Source organism: Stegostoma tigrinum, chromosome 10 (genome assembly GCF_030684315.1).
Source record: "Stegostoma tigrinum isolate sSteTig4 chromosome 10, sSteTig4.hap1, whole genome shotgun sequence".
Classification (NCBI taxonomy): Eukaryota; Metazoa; Chordata; class Chondrichthyes; order Orectolobiformes; family Stegostomatidae; genus Stegostoma; species Stegostoma tigrinum.
The window spans coordinates 85597405-85615875 of record NC_081363.1 but is presented as its reverse complement, the minus strand read 5'-3'; the positions used below and the strand labels follow the sequence as shown (position 1 = coordinate 85615875).

Genomic DNA, 18471 nt, shown 5'->3' with positions numbered 1-18471 from the left:
ATTGTCATACATCACTGGAGCAATTCAGCTTGTTTTACTACAGTAAAACAACTAAATAAAAGTAGATTGTTGAGTTAAGCCATATGCAACTGATGGACATAACTAGGTTTAATCTCTATTCCTAAGGATGGACTGAAACTGTGCTTGTTGAGTTTAGTGCTGCATGTTTACCGTGTAGTTCTTGTAAATAATGTTTGGAAAAGAGTTCACCACCTGACTGTGGTTTATAACTTCTTGCAGTTCTCCATATTTATGCAGTCACAGAAACAGAAATGCAGGATTCAATAAGCCCGGAGGCATCTCTGAGGAGGGAACATTTCAGCTTGATTGCATTTCATTACATATCTCAAAACATCTTATTCTTTAACAGGCTCAGGGGAGTTTCCGGCTAATCCAACATATATCGCCAATCCCTAATTTCCCTGGAGAAGGTGGTGGCGAGCTGCCTTCTTGAACTACTGCTGTGCTTGGGATGAGGTAGACCCACAAAGCTATGAGCGATGGAGATCCAGGACATTGACCTTGTGACTCTTAAGGAATAGTGATATAATTTCAAGTTAAATGTGGCTTGGAAGGGGACTTGTAGTTGGTGATGTTCCCACCTGACTGCTGCCCTTGACCTTCTAGTTTGTAGAGGTGGTGGATTTGCATGGTGCTGTCAGTGGAGTTTTAGTGAGTAATTGCAGTGCATTTTTGGATAGTATACACTGCTTCCACTGAATGTTGGTGGTGGAGGGGGTGAATGTCGAAGGTGGACTGCAAATCATGTAGGCTGCTTTGTCCTGAATGGTGTCAAGCTTCTTGAGTGTTATGGGAGTGCACTCATACAGGCAAGTGGGGAGTATTTCATCACACTCCTGACTTGGGCCTTTCAGAGGATGGATTGTCTTTGGGCTATCAGAAAGTGAATTACTAGCCTCTGACCAGCTCTTGCAGCCACAAATGAAACACTGGACAGGTTATTTACCCCTTTCTGTCTTAGGTGACTGAAAGCACAAATTGCTTGGATTTAAATCCTCTACAAAGACCTGTGTCCAATACCTTAGACTTCATAGCCCTAGACATTTCTCCATCATAAGTGAGTTAGCATTACTAAATATCTTTTAATGTAAAAATGTTTATGCTTCAGTTCACACATCTTCATCCTCTCTGCCTTCTCACACACAGCCCCCTCAGTTACCCTTCTGAAATGCCCACCTTTTACTGAAATAAAAATATCATCTCCGTGGAAATAATGTTACTCTATGGAGGATCAGACCAGGCAGGCCACTAGTGTATGTTGGCCCCAGGCTAATGACTGCTTCTGATCCCTTGCCCCTACCCTCTCAGACAGAGCCACACGCGCTATTGCTTGCCTCAGAAAGTGAGTCTGACCCTGCATGGGTGCTTGTGAGATCGATTTTGCCGGGGCACTTATGGGTTCCAAAACCTGGAGGCTGTTAACCACAGCTACCTCAACTGTCAGACCGAGGGAATAAGAAACCTGCCTCCCACTGCAGCCTCACCGCTATAGTATAGAGGAGTAACAGGAAGTAGATGAGAAGTATGGATTAGTTTGCAAGAGGATTATTATTGCTTATACCGACGTTAATGGGATTGTAATGATACCTGCTTCAAAGAATTACAGACTTAATTGGATCTGCTCATTGTCATAGCCTCTGTTAGACCATAAGACATAGGAGTGGAAGTAAGGCTATTCGGCCCATCAAGTCCACTCCGCCATTTAAATCATGGCTGGGCATTTCTACTCCACTTCCCTCCACTCTCCCCGTAGCCCTTGATTCCTTGTGAGATCAAGAATTTGTCGATATCTGCCTTGAAGGCATCTAACGTCCAGGCCTCCACTGCACTCCATGACAATGAATTCCACAGAGCCACCACTCTCTGGCTGAAGAAATGTCATCTCATTTCCGTTTTAAATTTACCCCCTCTAATTTTAAGGCTGTACCCACAGGTCCTAGTCTCCCCGCCTAACAGAAACAACTTCCCAGCGTCCACCCCTTCTAAGCCATACATTATCTTGTAAGTTTCTATTAGATCTCCCCTCAACCTTCTAAACTCTAATGAGTACAATCCCAGGATCCTTAGCCGTTCATCATACGTTAAACCTACCATTCCAGGGATCATCCATGTGAATCTCCGCTGGACACGCTCAAGGATTAGTATGTCCTTCCTGAGGTGTGGGGCCCAAAATTGGACACAGTATTTTAAATGGGGCCTAACTAGAGCTTTATAACGTCTTAGGAGCACATCGCTGCTTTTATATTCCAACCGCCTTGAGATAAACAACATTACATTCGCTTTCTTAATCACGGACTCTACCTGCAAGTTAACTTTTAGAGAATCCTGGACCAACACTCCCAGATCCCTTTGTACTTCTGCTTTATGAATTTTCTCACCATTTAGAAAATAGTTCTCGCCTGTATTCTTTTTTCCAAAGTGCAAAACCTCACATTTACTCACTTTGAATTTCATCAGCCTTTTCCTGGACCAGTCTCCTAAGCTGTCTAAATCTTTCTGCAGCTTCCCCACCTCCTCAGTACTACCTGCTTGTCCACCTATTTTGTTGCATCATTCACTCTGAACAGTATGCTTCAGGTGACTGATACAAGCAGTTAATGAAGAAGAAAGAATATGAATGTAATGATTGGCTGGTTGACTGTAGGAATGAAGTTTAGGGGCTCAGGATTTTAGAGGGCACTGTTAGGTGACCTCCTGTATACAGAAAAAGTAAGTAAAGTATCTGGATGAGGTAGAAGCTTCTTTAGCAGTGGTGTTGTGGCTGCAGGCTGTGGCCACATCTGACACTCCCTCTTTGGAGGCTGATGCCCCACATTCAACTCCTCTGCTCCACTGCTGTCCGAAGTGAAATGTTGTGAAAGACCCAAAAAAGCAACATCAGCCCTACAGACCTTAGAAGCTATATAAGAGATCTCCCAGGATTCACCTGGTCTCCTCGGTACCAACTGTCAAAGCTTGTAAAGCGGAGTGGAAGTCCAGGAGATGAGATTGCCTCAGAATGAATGAGCTATGACAGCTCCCCAGCTAACTAGTACAGGCATACATGATCCATGTTCAGCGGTCAAAAAAACTAGCTAACCACAGACATTAGTGGAATCGGCTAAAATTCTTGCAGTGTCTCCAGAAGGCCTAATGAAGGAGCTGGAGGTAAAGAAGTTCAGGAAACTGTGTACCTTAGTGGTTGTTGACAACTCGTGGTCCTCTTGAACTGAGAACTTTGTCCATTTTCAATAGTTTAACTACAAGAAAGAGTAGATTTTGCTTTTGGCATGCATGAGTGGACAAAGGCTATTCTATCTGAGAGATTTCATTTTTGTGTGTTTGGATAACAGCAATGATGCATTGTTTTGACTATCCCTGATGGTTCTAAAAAGATACTAGGGCTTTGTGCTTGAGTACTTCATTTGAATTAAGTAGCTTGCTAGGCCAACACAAAGTCATCTGTATGGTGGGGCGCTGAGGTAACATGGGTCTGACTGGGTAGGATTGGTCAGTTTCTTTTCCTGCTGCACAATAATTAACTTAATGGTTTTTATTTTCCCTTTCATTGATTCATCATGGAATAGTTACAGCAAAGAAAAATGCATTTGGTCTCTGCCTCCATTCTGTAAGCTCGACCCAGCTAGCCCCAGCCCTACTTTTTACCCAGTAATCCTACTAATATTTTTCTGTTCAGGTAACTATCAGTTTTCCTTTCAAAAGCTATGATTAAACATGCCTTCTTCACATTCTCAAGCACTGCATTTCAGATCTTAATGATTTGCTGCGTAGAAAAGTTAATCACATATTGTTTTTGCCTTTGTCAGTTCTCTTTGCTTCAATGGAAACTGTTACTTCCTATCTGCTTTGTCTGAACCTCTCCATAGTTCTGAACATCATAACCAAATCGCCTCCCAACTCAAAACACCTCAAGGTTCACCAAACTATCCTGCACTGTAGCAAAAACAAAGTTGCTGGAAAAGCTCAGCAGGCCTGGCAGCATCTGTGAAGGAGTAAACAGAGTTAACATTTCGGGTCAGGTGGCCCTTCCTCAGAACTGTTAGGGGTAAACAAGCAATGCCTCCTTTTTATGGTATTAGCTGCCGCATTCCTGAAAGATCATTCAATGACAGACTTAAAGGCTCTGGAACATTTAAACAACATTTCACTGTGTTAGTGAGTGAGTGGATTTGTGAGAGAATAGGTGAATGTGTAGGTGTGTAAGGGAGAAAGACTGGAATCTGGTCAGCAGTTCGGGAGAGATGAGTCAGAGTATTCAAGTCAGATTAAGGTGGTCAAGGGGTGTCCAAGAGAGTGGTTTGAGGGAGAAATTTTTTTTGAGGAGGGAGACGTGTGTAGAGATCACTGTAGAAGTGCGTCAAAACTGTCCAAAGTCTGTTTCTCAAACTCAGAATCAAAATTTTTTTGGAGGGGAGCAAGGAAATTATCCATTGGAAGTTCATACTCCCTGGGCAACTCCCACAGATTTGGTGTGCCACATCTTCAGTTTCTGGTCATATGTTCAGTCTCCAACTATCTGGAGACTAGATGATGTGAGTCAATATTCCAGTTGAGGTTGAGCCATTGTTTTATAAAGATTCACTATAATGCTTTTACACTCCATGTGCAAGCCCAAAAATTATAGATTTGTTTATTCCGATTTCGTATCTGAAATTAATTCTAAATCAGAAGAAATTGCAGTAAACAGGGCAGCACGGTGGCTCAGTTGTTAGCACTGCAGCCTCACAGAGCCAGGGACCTGGGTTCGATCCCAACCTCGGGTGACTGTCTGTGTGGAGTTTGCACATTCTCCCTGTGTCTGCGTGGGTTTCCTCCGGGTGCTCCAGTTTCCTCCCACAGTCCAAAGATGTGCAGGCTAGGCGGATTGGCCGTGCTAAATTGCCCGTAATGATCAGGCGTGTGAGGTTATAGGGAGATGGGTCTTGGTGGGATGCTCCAAGGGGCAGTGTGGACTTGTTGGGCCGAAGGGCCTGTTTCCACACTGTAGGGAATCTAACCTAAACTATATTCAGATGTTCTTTGCATGTATTTTTGGTTTTGCTATCTGAGCCACTGGCGAATAATAATTGGAACATCAGAGATATGATTAATTATTCTATTTCTCCATTTCTTCCATGGTGATCAACATAACCGAATTTTGTATATATTTTTTAATTCCTCTTTCACTGAGAGAGAATCCATTCTTCAGTGATCACAAGTTTTTTTTTCCTACTAATATTGTGATTGATTGAATGGATTCATCTGGTTATTTTTAAAGGACTTCAGCCGTGTGCCTATTGTGTATTTACATGCAGCTTTGTCTTTCTTCAGGGACACCAGATGTTTCAGCAGTTGCTTTGAAGCCAAGCTCAAAGGTATCACCCGATGCTGCTATTTTAGACATTACCAGTACTATAATTGGGATGATGGTACGATTTAGGGAATTTTTTTTCCAGATAATTGTTGTTTCAGTTCACACAAAATCTTAATCTGTTGTTTGATTACTCTTTTTTTTCCTTTATTCACATTTGTTGATTAATTACATCTTAGGTAGTCTCTCAGGATGGAGATGATATTCTTCCACTCTGGAGTCGAGGCTCATGATGTGACTAAACAGTCCGTTGATGGATCCACATACTCTACTGGAGGTGGGGCAGGTGGTATTTGAAGATGTGGCTGGTGGCATGGTCGGGTTTTTCTTACTCTCCTTGTGGTGTTTATGCTTCACCTCCACCTGAGCCTGTGGGAGATGCTCGAAATAGTTGTGTCCTTCACAAATGCCCCTTCTCTTGGGCAGTCTTGGACTAGAGACTGTCACAAGTCATTGAGGTTATTGCATTTTTTACAAGGAGGCTTTAAGGACTTGAAATGTTTTTTCCGCAACCTGCAACAAATCTTACAGCGGAGAGCTTGTTTAGGGATCCTTGACAGGCACTCAGACATTATGGTCCACCCAAAGGAGAAGATTGACTGTAACCTGTTTTAATGCTAGGGATGTTGGCCTGAGAGAGGACACTGATATTGGAGAATGCATGCTGCCAGTGAATTTGTAGGTCTTTGTAAAGGCATAACTCATGATACTTCTCAATTCTATATATTGTTCAAGTCTCCAGTGCATACTGGAGGGCTGGTAATACAACTACTCTGTAAAACATGAGTTGTTGTTGGGTTTGAAGTCTTTGTGAGATGACCAGAGGCTTTGCAGGTACAGTGAAGGCAATGTTGAGTTTCATCACTGAAATATACCTTTGCTGTGAATAATGCAGAGTATGGGGATTAATCCACATTGTTCACTGGCTCATTGTGAGGGGTCATTGTTTTGTGGTTAGCGCAGGCAAGAAGAACTTTGACTTGCAAATGTTTAGCTCAAAATCCATTCTCTGCTATGCTCTGGATATGTATCAACCATGGTTTGGAGCTTGATATCAAACAAGAATCATTTGCATTTGGCAGCTCAACATCAGAGATTGAGGTGGTCTTGTTTCTGAATATTTTAAATTGAACAGTTTTCCACTTGACCTGTAGCGAAGCTCCAATCCAATGGGAAGATTTGTGGATATGGGTTGGAGTGTTGCAGTTGGGAAGTTGGAAGGTGGTGCAATGGTGCGTTGCTTGTCCCCAATTTGCACTGTGACGGATTCAGTGGTGAGGATCACAATATGTTTGCAGTGATGTAGCAGCCAGAGGATAATGGTAAGTTTCTGTGGACCATAAAGTTTGAGGAGGACATTCCACAGTGCCTCTTGTTTAACAGAGTCAGCAGGCTTGGTGAGATCAAAGAAGGCCATGTGTAAAGAGTGCTGCTGCTCCTTCTGCATTTATCATGCAGTGTAGATCATGTCCACTGTGTTTCTTGATGGACAGAATTGTTTTGTGGCTCCAGGATGAGCTCTTCAGTCTCTGGAGGAGGCGATTGATGTGAATTATTTCAGTGAGCTTCCCTGTGGTGGACAGCAGGGATATCCCTCTGTGGTTATCATATTTGGTTAAGTCTCCATTCCTGAAGGTAGTCTCAATCACAGCCCCTTTGAAATGCCCTGGCATGTTCTTGCATTTCCAGATGAGAGAGATGGGTCGTGTATACAAGCCAGAAGAGCTTCTCTGCAATATCTCAGTGTTTGAGCAGGCATCTGTCTACATCATTGGTCTTGTTGGTTCTTAAATATCAGATTCTTAACTTTTCAGCCGTATGATGGACTTGGGTTGAGCTGAGTGAGGGCAGCACACTGAGGGATGAGGATGAGGGCAGCAGGGTGGAGAGAAGCAGGTTGAGATTGAGGAGAGCAGGCTAAGGGCAGCCACACAGAACTGAGTGCTCAAAGTGCTCCTTCCGACAAATGCCTCTTTGTCCTTGATGAATACCACTCTTCTTAACTGTCTGCCGGATAGGTCTTTGGGTACACGAACAATATATGGCCTTGACTGCATTGAAGAATCCACCCTTGTCACGGCTGTTGGAAAGTTGCTTTATTTCCTTGTGCTTTCCCACCCACCATGTGTTCTTAATTTCCTTGTTCTCTTGTTTGACTTTGGCCTTGCTTTCTTTCCCTCAAATTTTGATGGTGCTTCCAATACTGGAACAAGCTTGTGCTTGTGACTTAATCATTCCTGGCCCTCCTGGTCATTCATGTCAAATCAGTCTTGATGTTTCCTGAAACCTCAAAGCACCTTTGCGGGTAGCTTTATTATGGAGTTAAGGGCATTCCAGGCACTTTAGATATTCCTCTTCATTGAGTGTTTCCAGGCTGTGAGGCATCAACTGGGTAGGTCTCCCTTCACAGAGATTGTGAATCCATTGAGGCAGTGTTTCTGAAGCTGCTGCTGTTTGTTGGGCCGGACTGATGGTAGGCCGGATGATGAGATCATAGAATTCCTACAATGTGGAAGCAGGCTGTTCAGTCCATTGAGTTACCACTGACCCTCCAAAGATCATCCCAACCACACCTAGCCCCTCTACCCTATCCCTGTACGTCCCTGGACACTATGAGCTGTTTAGAATGGCCAATCCACCTAACCTGCCCATCTTTTGGACTGGGAGAGGAAACTGGAGCATCCGGAGGAAGGCCAGGCAATGTGCAAACTTGACAGAGACATCACCTGATGATGGAATCAAACCCAGGTCCCTGGTGCTGTGAGGCAGCAGTGCTAACCACTGAGCCACCGTGCCACCCACTGGTTGGTCCAGCAGTTGGTCAGCTCCCTGGCCGTGGCACGGCTGGTGTGTTTATTGTGGTGCTGCCTCAATCTGATGATGACCAAGTGAAGCAGGTACCAATGTGTGGAACGAGGCTGTTGCTGAGGTCTTGTATTTGTCTCTCTGATGAAATTGTGTTTGTTATGACCAGCCTACGCTCTAGGCATTTCGTCAGGAGGATTCCATTATGTTTACACTCCTTCTGCCTTCCTTATCAATCATACCTTTCCAGAAGCTTGTGTCTGTCCCAGTTCTGCCATTAAAATCACCAGAGAATCAGCTTGTTTTCCTGACGTGGGATCCTCCGGCGGTTCCACAATCCGTGGAAGAATACAACCCGCCCGTCTAACCCAAATGTGTACACACCACAAGCTTCTCTGACTCTGGTCACTTGTGGTAACTGTGTGCCAGTGGATGAGTGCTTCTTTCATATACCCATCTCTTTGAATGACATAGCCATGACAGGTTCCTTGCTGTGTTGTTGCGTCCTCCAGATCCAGTGCAAATCCTATATCATCCCTCAGAAGTGCAGTATAGCCTTTAACAAGCTGAGCTTAAGCTCATTAACAGATTTAGTTGCTCAGAATCACTAGGTCTTCATTTCAGCTGGTTTACAAAATAATATGCCCAGTCTCCTTCAGTTCCTTTCTCCAATTGTCTACCAAAATCCTGCCTTTAAGTGGAATTTATATTAACAGTAAGGTTCTGTCAGTCAAGTCAACGTTTCTTTGATTGAAATTGGAAGTCACTACTTTCATTCATAATTTATGATTACATACCAGAACTGGGAATCTTTTGAAAGTTACTCTGCTATTTCATTTGAAACAATTGTTGATTTGTGAATTTGCACAAATTGCATTTCATAAAGTAGAGTATCTTGAAACAACTAATGGTGAATAAATCCGGATATCAGTTGCTGAGTTGATTGCGCCTATTATGGTTTGCAAATTGTGCACATGTTATACTGTTCAACCTAAACCAGAGCTTTCAGTTGTTTATTTGATCAAAATCTTAAAAAATATACACACATCAGTTCGTAAAAATGTGAGAAGCCAGAGAACTCTGCAGGTCTAATCACATCTATGGAGAGAGAGAGTTAACATCGGAATCAGTATTCTACTTTACTAAAGATCTAAATTGTTTTTAAAACATCTATATAATGTAACTTTCTAATATGACCAATTGTAAGAAATTGGTTATTTTTAATAAAGAAATCTTGCTGCAATTGATTAGGGCTTTATGCAGAATTCTGTGTGCAGTTTTGGTCTCGTTTAAGGAAGGCTATTACATTGAAGCTAGGAGCAGGAGTGGGCTATTTGACCCTTCTGACATTCAGTATGGTCATGGCTAATCCTCTGTCTCAATGCTATATTCTCATTTTCTCCCCGTAGCCTTGATGCCTTTTAAAATCTAATAATGTATCTGTCTCTCTCTTGAATGTACTAAGTGACTTAGTCTCCATAGTCTTCTGTGGTAGAGAATTCCTCCGCTTCACTATTGACTGAGTGAAGATATCTTTCCTCACCTCATCTCCTTGGTAGTCTACCACATATCTTGAGACTTTAACCCCTGATTCCCCCTTTCCCAACCAGAAAAAACATCCTCTTCGTCTCTAGCCTGTGCAGCCATGTTAGAATTCTTTATGTTTCAGTCAGATCCTCCTCATCCTTCTAACCTCTGGTGAATATGGCTCAGTCGAATTAATATTTTCTCATAGGACAGTCCTGATATATTTGGTATCAGCCTAGTGAACCTCCATTGCGATCCCTCCATGGCGACTATATCCTCTTTTAGATAAGGAGACCAAAACTGCAAACAGTACTCTGAGTATGGTCTCACCAAGGCGTTGTTTAATTGCTGTAGGGCATCCTTTCTTCTGAACTCTATCGGATGCAGAACACTGAAGGTTCACTAGATTAATTCCTGGCCTGAGGGGACTGTCATTTGATATGAGGTTGAGCAAATTTTCTGGCATTCAGAGGAATGAGAGGTGATGTCGTTGAAAATTGGAGATTCTAAAGAGTGGACTGGGTGGGCATGAAGATTTTTGTTTCCTGTGGCTGGGAAGTCCAGTACATGGACACAGTCTTAAGATAATGGGGTAGATCATTTAAGACTAAATAGATATTTTTTCACTCAAGGAATTTTGAATCTTTGGCATTTCCTACCCAGAGGATTATGGATGCACCCCCCATTGAATATATTTAAGACTGAGATAGACAGATATTCTTGTCCCTCAGGGACTCGAGACATGCAAGGAGTCTGATGCTAGTTATATACATGTTGGTGGAATACAGATATGAGTTTGTGATGCAGCAGAAGAAAATCGACTTGAAACCTGGAGATAACCATGATCAGGCTAAATGGCAGAGCAGGCTAGAAGAGTGGTGTGGTCTACTCGTGCTCCTGTCTCTGATGTTCTTATATGTTCCCAGTCATTTTTGTTAAAAGCAGAACACTTTTTGGCTAAGAATGCCACCTACCTCAATAAATTGGGAGGAGACCTGTAAACCAGTAACATTCATGCCACCTAAATGTCACCCGATGATCCCTGATAAGAGAGAATCTAAACATTGCTGAATCCCCACCATCAACATCCTATCGTCGACCAGCCTGGATAAGCCATATAAATACTGTGACTAATAGAATGGGTTAAAAGCTGAGAAATCTACATTGTGTAGCTCATTCCATGTTCCTTCAGTGCTGTCCCCCATCCACAAGGTACTAATCAATGTGATGGAATTTCCTCACTTGCCTGGATGAGTGCAGCTCCAACAACACTCAAGAAGCTCAGTACCATCTAAGTCAACATAACCCACTTTGGTCAGCATCTCATCCACCCTTGACTCAAAGGGTCAGCAATGTGTATCATCTAGAACAGGTACAACATCAATTCATCAAGGTCCCTCAACAGCATCTTCCAAACCTGTGTCCATTACCAGGCCAAGGGCAGTGGATGCCAGGAAACACCGAAGCTTGAAACAATGTTTTCCAAGGCACCTCTGTTCAGCCACAATTGCTGGGTCAGAAGCCCTTCCAGGCAACACTGGGTAAACGTACACCACATGAATTACACTCGTTTAAAAAGGCAGCTCACCACCAGCTTCTCTTGGGTAATTATGAATGAATAACAAATGCTAGCTTTGCCAATGGCACGCTCACATACCACCAAAGAATAAAGTAGTTACATCTCACTAATGGCATATTGCAGGGACGTAGCTTGCAAGTGATGTGATTTCATGATGTGCTGATGAAATATTCAGTTTTCCAAGATGCACACCCTCCTAATGGTTGCTTGCCTTTGCTTTTCTTTTCCAGATTGAAGAAAAATGAACTGCCATACTGACGGTATTAATCAAGATATCGAGATTCTCTGCTTCTTGAGTGCACTCCTCACATCAGTAATTTATTGACAGTATCTCTCTTGCAGTGTCTAAGCTATAAGCTTCATAGTGCACCAATAATTTTAAGAAATCAGAAACCTTATATTAACTGAGGCCATATATGTTACTCATTATCAAGCAGAAATACAATATTAATTTCACTTCTATTATTTTATTTGTTGCAATTACAGTATATTTAAGCACTTTATTTCTACTATATAATTTTATTTGAATTTTGAGAATGTGCATATGGTGTGGTGGTTGCAGAATAGGTAATGCTTGAAAGATGGATTCAATTTAAAAATAAAATTGTTCTCTAAATGTGATTTAATTTAGGATCTGGGTTTAACACGTGTTTTAAAAATTTTTGGCCTCTTTATAGGACATACAGGTTTCAACAATTGCCTGTGGACAATATTGATGTGAATTGTGTGTGCATTGCTGTTATATTTATGCTTTGCTAACAGAATTGGTTTAGAAGGTTGTAACTTAGTCCCTGTCAGAAAATCCAGAACAAAACATTAATGTATGTTGATATGACAAGGATAGTGTAAAGAAAGCTAACTTACATGCTCTTCAGATAAAGTATAAATAGACTCTTACAGGGTCACAGCAAAATTAGTTTAGACTCGTCTCAATCCAATTTCCAGTCGACCCTGCTTAAACCTGACACCACAATTGATGGATTTGACACTTCTGCTCAGACAAGAAGGTGTTCGTGTGTGTTGGGAAATGCAATAACTCCGCACTAGGAGATAAGAGTATTCAGACGTCAGGGCTGATGATACACTGGCAAGGCAGTCTGTCAAAAGGGGATTGCTGCACTAAATATGATTCCTCCATGATATATAACTCAACAATATATTGAGTGTTCTTCCAGCCTTGTCTGTTCAGTTGGCAGCCTATTACCCTCTGTTTTTAAATCATTCTTACAAGTCTACAATCATTTGCATTTTGAGGAAGAAAACAATTTACACCTGAAATAACAGGTACATTAATGCAATCTATCCAGTTGTATCTTGATAACAAGCAGTATTATGATGAACCTGCAGGTTACTTTTGTTGGTGTGTCTGTATTGTTAAGTCTGTTTGTGGAATATGCTGACATCATTTATGGCAGATGGCATCACAGCACGTTTTGGTACAAAGCCGCACAGATTGGCGGAAGAAGTAGCAGCTTTTAACCAGAGTTTTCCAGGACTGAAATCTCTCATACTCTCAATATGCTGATACCAAACAATTCCGGCCAGAAATTGGTATCTGTATAAGGCAGGTAGCATGTTAGCTGATTTAGCAATTTCTGAATTCTTGGAGCATTACATTGAGGTTAATTTATAACTTCTCAAATTGTGCATTAGACTTGAAAACACAAGATTTGTCATTGTTAAAAAAATTGAACATGTTGGCTATCCCAGCATTGTGTTCCTCGTGTTAATGAGTGAAGAACATAGTCTTTTTTTAAATAGGGAGCACTTGTGTGAATACAGTGGGTTGGCGAAGATATTTAGGGACTGCAATCATGCAGGGTTTCCAGCTTTCATCTATAATTATCATTCTTTAAAAGCAGAAAGATTAAATTCATCTGAGTGATGCTGTTCAGTATTAAAGGTTGGATCGGAATTGGGAGTTGCTACATGAGAGAGGGTGGGAGAGAGAGAATGCTTTTAGATTCAGTAGCAGGCTGAAATATCGGGATAGTTCTGTGTTAATAGACATTTTGTTTACACATTTCAGTAGTATATAGTGTTTGATATTTTATTTGTATTTACAGTTGAATTGATATTTTTGTTACTCGTCATGTAACCAACAATTAAGATGAAGTGAGTCCTTGGAAACCACAGTTACTGATGTACATGCTAGGGCATGGTTTGGAGTTTATATATTTAAAGCAATTAATATCTGTGGCAACCTTAGACTGGATTGAAAGTTAGAATAGTTCATTTTGAAAGCTGATATAAAATTCAATGAAATTATTAAAAACAAATTGTCTTGTTTTAATTGTGCCTCTGACAGAGTTTTTCTTGTAATCATTGAAAATTTCATATAGAGTTCAATAACTTGTTCCTAAAATCAAATTGAGTTTAATCTGTAGAAATTGGTGATATCACATTGATTGAGATGCAGCATCCCACATGATGTACTGAAGATTTGTGTTCATAGTTACTCCTGCCATCAGGAAGGTGGAGAACAGAAGCTGAGCTCTGAACACAGGCAGGGAAAAAGGCAAAATGCATATCAAGTTCCTTCCTCCTGTTCACACATTTTAGGCAGGGTCTGGATACAGATTATCTGCCCATTTGCAGAACATATCCTGTGACAGAGGGAAGTTTGAAAAAGCCTTATTTAAATGAAAACATTTTAGGTCGAGTATTTCCATATTAAAATTGATGAAGCCATCAGTGGCTTCTGCCTCAAGTTGTTTCATTGAGGATTCATAAAGTGCAAGTGTTGGGAAAGGGATATTGCTGTGGATAATCTATCCAGTCTTCTATTTTAATACATAATGCATCTTGTGAAATGTATGTATTTTCTTGATGTTCGGCTGTTTTAATAAATGTAACTATTTTGAGTTTGTGAAATAGTTAATAACGTGGCGTGTTTTTGCAGAAGTGACAAGTGATTTGAATGGATGGAGCCACTGATGTTTGCCAGGGCCAATTCTGGGTGTCTTTGAGGAGCTGACCCCTCAGCAAACAATATAATAGCCCAGAAATTCCAATTTGTTTTAGAAACCTTACTTCCAACAATGATCTTGGAGGAAGAAAAATATACACAGTTACATTTTGCTGATCTGTGCAGTGAAAATTCTTGGCTGGGAGCCAAGGCCTGTCCAGGAATGTTTGCAGCCAGCAGCAGAGGGAATAGCCATGGAAACAGTGTTTCCTTTTTTGGTAATCTGCATACTACATTCTAGGATGTATGTGTCAAGCAGCACAAACATCCAGTCTGACAGCTCCTGTAAAAGGATAAGTTTGTAAGGTAATTGTGAGGGGATAGGGTGCCACATTGTTGACGGCAGGGTCTTTGTGGGGAGGGATGTCAAGTGCTAGGTGTGTGAGGGATGTGAGGGCTACCAGGTAATTGGATGTGTGTGTAGGGTAAGTCAAGGGATTGGGTTAGTGAGGGGAGGGGAACCAGGTCAGGTGGGCTTTGGAGGCTGGGAAGAGGTCCCTGGGGTCAGGTTTGGGTGATAGTGTTATGGCGACTGGGCAGAGGTAGAGACGGGGGTCAGTAGTTAATTTGGCAGTTCAACGTAATAGGTACCCAAGAGATAGAGTAGATTTTTAACCCTCTAATATTTCCTGAGTAATTTTTAATATTAAGTGAGTCAGACCCTTCTGAAATCTCCTTGTTTTGGGGCTTTTTCAGAGTGGTCCAGATGTAGGGCAATTGCCATTAGGATTTTCAATTTCTCAGACAATTCCATCAAAGTCTGAAGAAGGGTCCAAACCTGAAACATCAGCTTTCCTGATGTTCTGATGCTGCTTGGCCTACAGTGTTCATTCAGCTCTAAACCTTGTTATCTCCAACAGTCAGCTGTGTCAGAAATTTCCATGTGTTCCCGGTGTGCAGCTCCAGTCTATGCAGTCGGTATGTCTACCTGAACATTGAATTATCTGGGGTAATGTATTGAATAAGGTTTTATGGTTTACCAAGTTTATGTATAGCTCCTCATCCAGGGACTGTTGTGAATTGTTACGACCCTGATTCAAGCAGAAATTATTTCCTTAAATGTGTTCATGTTAGAAGTGAGTTTTTGTTTCAGCATCTACTAGATACCAGTATAGCTAACATCATCTTATGATAGAAACTCAAGCCCATTAAGATTATGTACAAATGGCTCATGTATTAAAATAAAAAGTTATTGCTTTTGTAAATGTATCCCCCAAGAAATGTAGCGTAAGGCTGTCAGGTGAAGCTCCAATTTTCAAAATTGCTTTCATTTGAATGCTACGTTTTCTGGATGAGTTTGATTTTCCAGGGGTGTAAATCAGGTCATTAGCAACATAAACCATTCCTAATCAGCGAACACCATGTAATTTGAGAATTAATCTAAGCTTTCATTGCTAAGCTCAAGATCATTATTCTCTTTGGTTCAAAGACTCAGCCATAGTTTTGTTTGTTTTCTGTGTTCAGGAAGTAGTAACCAAAGCTCAAGCTTAGTTTTCAATTCCTGACTACACTAAGTGTATTCAGAGTAATCCATGCTGACAGTACAAATCTTAAATAAGACATAACAAGGTGTAGAGCTGGATGAACACAGCAGGCTAAGCAGCATCAGAGGAGCAGGGAGGCTGACGTTTTAGGCCTAGACCCTTCTTCAGAAATGAGGAGGGGAACGGGGTTCTGAAATAAATAGAGAGCGAAGGGAAGGCGGATAGAAGATGGATAGAGACAAAAATAGGTGGAGAGGAGACAGACAGGTCAAAGAGGTGGGAATGGAGTCAGTAGAGGGGAGTGTAGGTGGGGAGGAAGGGAGGGGAATAGGTCAGTCGAGGGAGGACTGACAAGGGGGTGGGATGAGGCAAGTAGGTAGGAGATGTGGGTGGGGCTTGGTGTGGGAGGAGGGGTAGGTGGAAGGAAGGACAGGTTAGGGAGGCGGGGACGAGCTGGGCTGGTTTTGGGATACGGTAGGAGGAGAGGAGATTTTGTAGCTTGTGAAGCCTACATTGATACCATTGGGCTGCAATGTTCCCAAGCGGAATATGAGTTGCTGTTCCTGAAACCTTCGGGTGGCATCGTTGTGGCACTGCAGGAGGCCTAGGGTGGACATGTCATCTGAGGAATGGGAGGCCGAGTTGAAATGGTTCACAGCTGGGAGGTGCAGCTGTTTAGTGCGAACCAAGCATAGGTGTTCTGCAGAGCAGTCCCCAAACCTCCGCTTGGTTTCCCCAATATAGAGGAGGCCACAATGGGAACAGCAGATGCAGTATATCACATTAGCTGATGTACAGGTGAACATCTGCTTGATGTGGAAAGTCTTCTTGGGGCCTGGAATGGGGGTGTGTGGAGGCAGGTGTAGCACTTCCTGCAGTTGCAGGGAAAATTGCCAGTTGTGGTGGGGCTAGAGGGGAGTATGGAGCAGACAAGGGAGTCCTGGAGAGAGCAGTCGTTGGATCCGGAGGTTGGTGGGGTGATGTGTGAGGACTAGGGGGATTCTGTTATTGCGGGGAAGGGGTGTGAGGGATGAGTTGCGGGAGACACTTGGTAGCAGATGCAGTGGAGGCAAAGGAATTGGGAACAGGGAATGGCATTTTTGCAGGAAAGTGGGTGGGAGGAGGTGTAATCTAGGTAGCTGTGGGAGTTGGTCGTCTTGAAATGGATATCACTTTCTAGCTAGGTGCCAGAGGTGGAGACAGAGGGGTCTGGGAAGGAGAGAGAGGTATTGGAGATGGTCCAGGTGAACTTAAGGTTGGGGTGGAAGGTATCGGTGAAGTGGATGAACTGTTTGAGCTCCTTGAGGGATCATGAGGCAGGTCCGATACAGCCATCAATGTAACTGAGGAAGAGGTGGGGTTTAGGGCCAGTGTAGGTACAGAGGAGGGATTGCTCCACATAACTTACGAAGAGGCAGGCATTGGGCCCATGCGGGTATCTCCCAAACCTCAGACAACATGTCCATCCAGGGCCTCCTGCAGTGCCACAACGATGCTACCTGAAGGTTGCAGGAACAGCAACTCATATTCCGCTTGGGAACCCTGCAGCCCAATGGTATCAATGTGGACTTCACAAGCTTCAAAATCTCCTCTCCTCCTACCGCATTCCAAAACCATCCCAGCTCGTCCCCGCCTCCCTAACCTGTCCTTCCTCCCACCTATCCCCTCTTCCCACCTCAAGCCCCACCCCCATCTCCTACCTACTAACCTCATCCCACTCCCCTTGATCTGTCCGTCCTCCCTAGACTGACCTATTCCCTCCATACCACCACATCTACACTCACCTTTACTAGTTCCATCCCCACCTCTTTGACCTGTCTGTCTCCTCTCCACATATCTTCTCCTCTATCCATCTTCTATCCACCTCCCCCTCTCTCCCTATTTGTTTCAGAACCCCCTTCCCCTCCCCCATTTCTGAAGATGGGTCTAAGCCCGAAATGTCAGCTTTCCTACTCCTCTGATGCTGCTTGGCCTGCTCTGTTCATCCAGCTCTGCACCTTGTTATCTCCGATTCTCCAGCATCTGCAGTTCCTGCTAAGTCAGTCCAAATCTTAAACTTGATTTCACCTTCTGAATGTAAATGCTGCAACACTCCAGTCAAAGATGTATCATGAGCATTCAGTGAAATAAACTATTCTGTACAGTTCTTCAAAAGCGTCACTTACATGAATTGTGTTTTGAAAATGCTTTTGCCTTTTATACTATTTGCTAGTGACAGTCAGCTAAACTTGCATTGAATTTAATCTATACCACTATGATTAGATGCCTGCTTTTACTTTTGACCCAATTTAGTCCACAGTGATAGGGTGAGAGCCTTGTTTCCAATAAGGATCCTATGTGTACTTCCAGCAGGCACAGGTCTGCAGTGTTAATTGCCAATACTGCTCAGGCCCAAAGATGACTAGGGCAGTAACGGTATCATTAATTTATATAGGGGTGCCGAAGATTGAGTAAAGTGAGCTGAGATTTACTCTGCACCCCTCTATATGTTATTATCGCATATAGCAGAATAATGTGGAAGTGAAGGAAACAGTTTTACTGGGTGACTTGCCCAAGGCGAGCAAGAAATCTGGAAGTTTGGGGTTGTCTGTGTGCTCTGGCATTTGAACTGTACAATGTATTTGTGACGTTACTGACAAGTTCCCAGTCTTGACGGTAGCCTGATTGACAGGTTTGGATTCCAGTTGAGCAGGGAAGCCTGCAAAAGAGGCAGCAGGACCAGGTAGATCATGGCCTT

At 42.7% G+C, this 18471-nt stretch overlaps 1 protein-coding gene across 13 annotated transcripts in view; it reads left to right on the top strand.

Annotated features, from left to right (window-relative positions):
- LOC125455939 (coiled-coil domain-containing protein 9-like) overlaps positions 1–14220 on the top strand; it is a 186608-nt gene extending 172388 nt beyond the window's left edge. For 6 of the 13 annotated variants that reach the window (XM_059649346.1, XM_059649340.1, XM_059649341.1 and 3 more), the window contains 2 exons: positions 5332–5429; positions 11513–14219. In XM_059649346.1, the coding sequence (XP_059505329.1) occupies positions 5332–5429; positions 11513–11527 (113 nt within the window). In that variant the 3' untranslated portion in view covers positions 11528–14219. Of the gene's footprint in view, positions 1–5331; positions 5430–11512 lie in introns of all 13 variants that reach the window. The other 7 variants (XM_048538514.2, XM_059649343.1, XM_059649342.1 and 4 more) reach the window with 4 other exon arrangements.
- The last annotated feature ends 4251 nt before the right edge of the window (positions 14221–18471 follow it).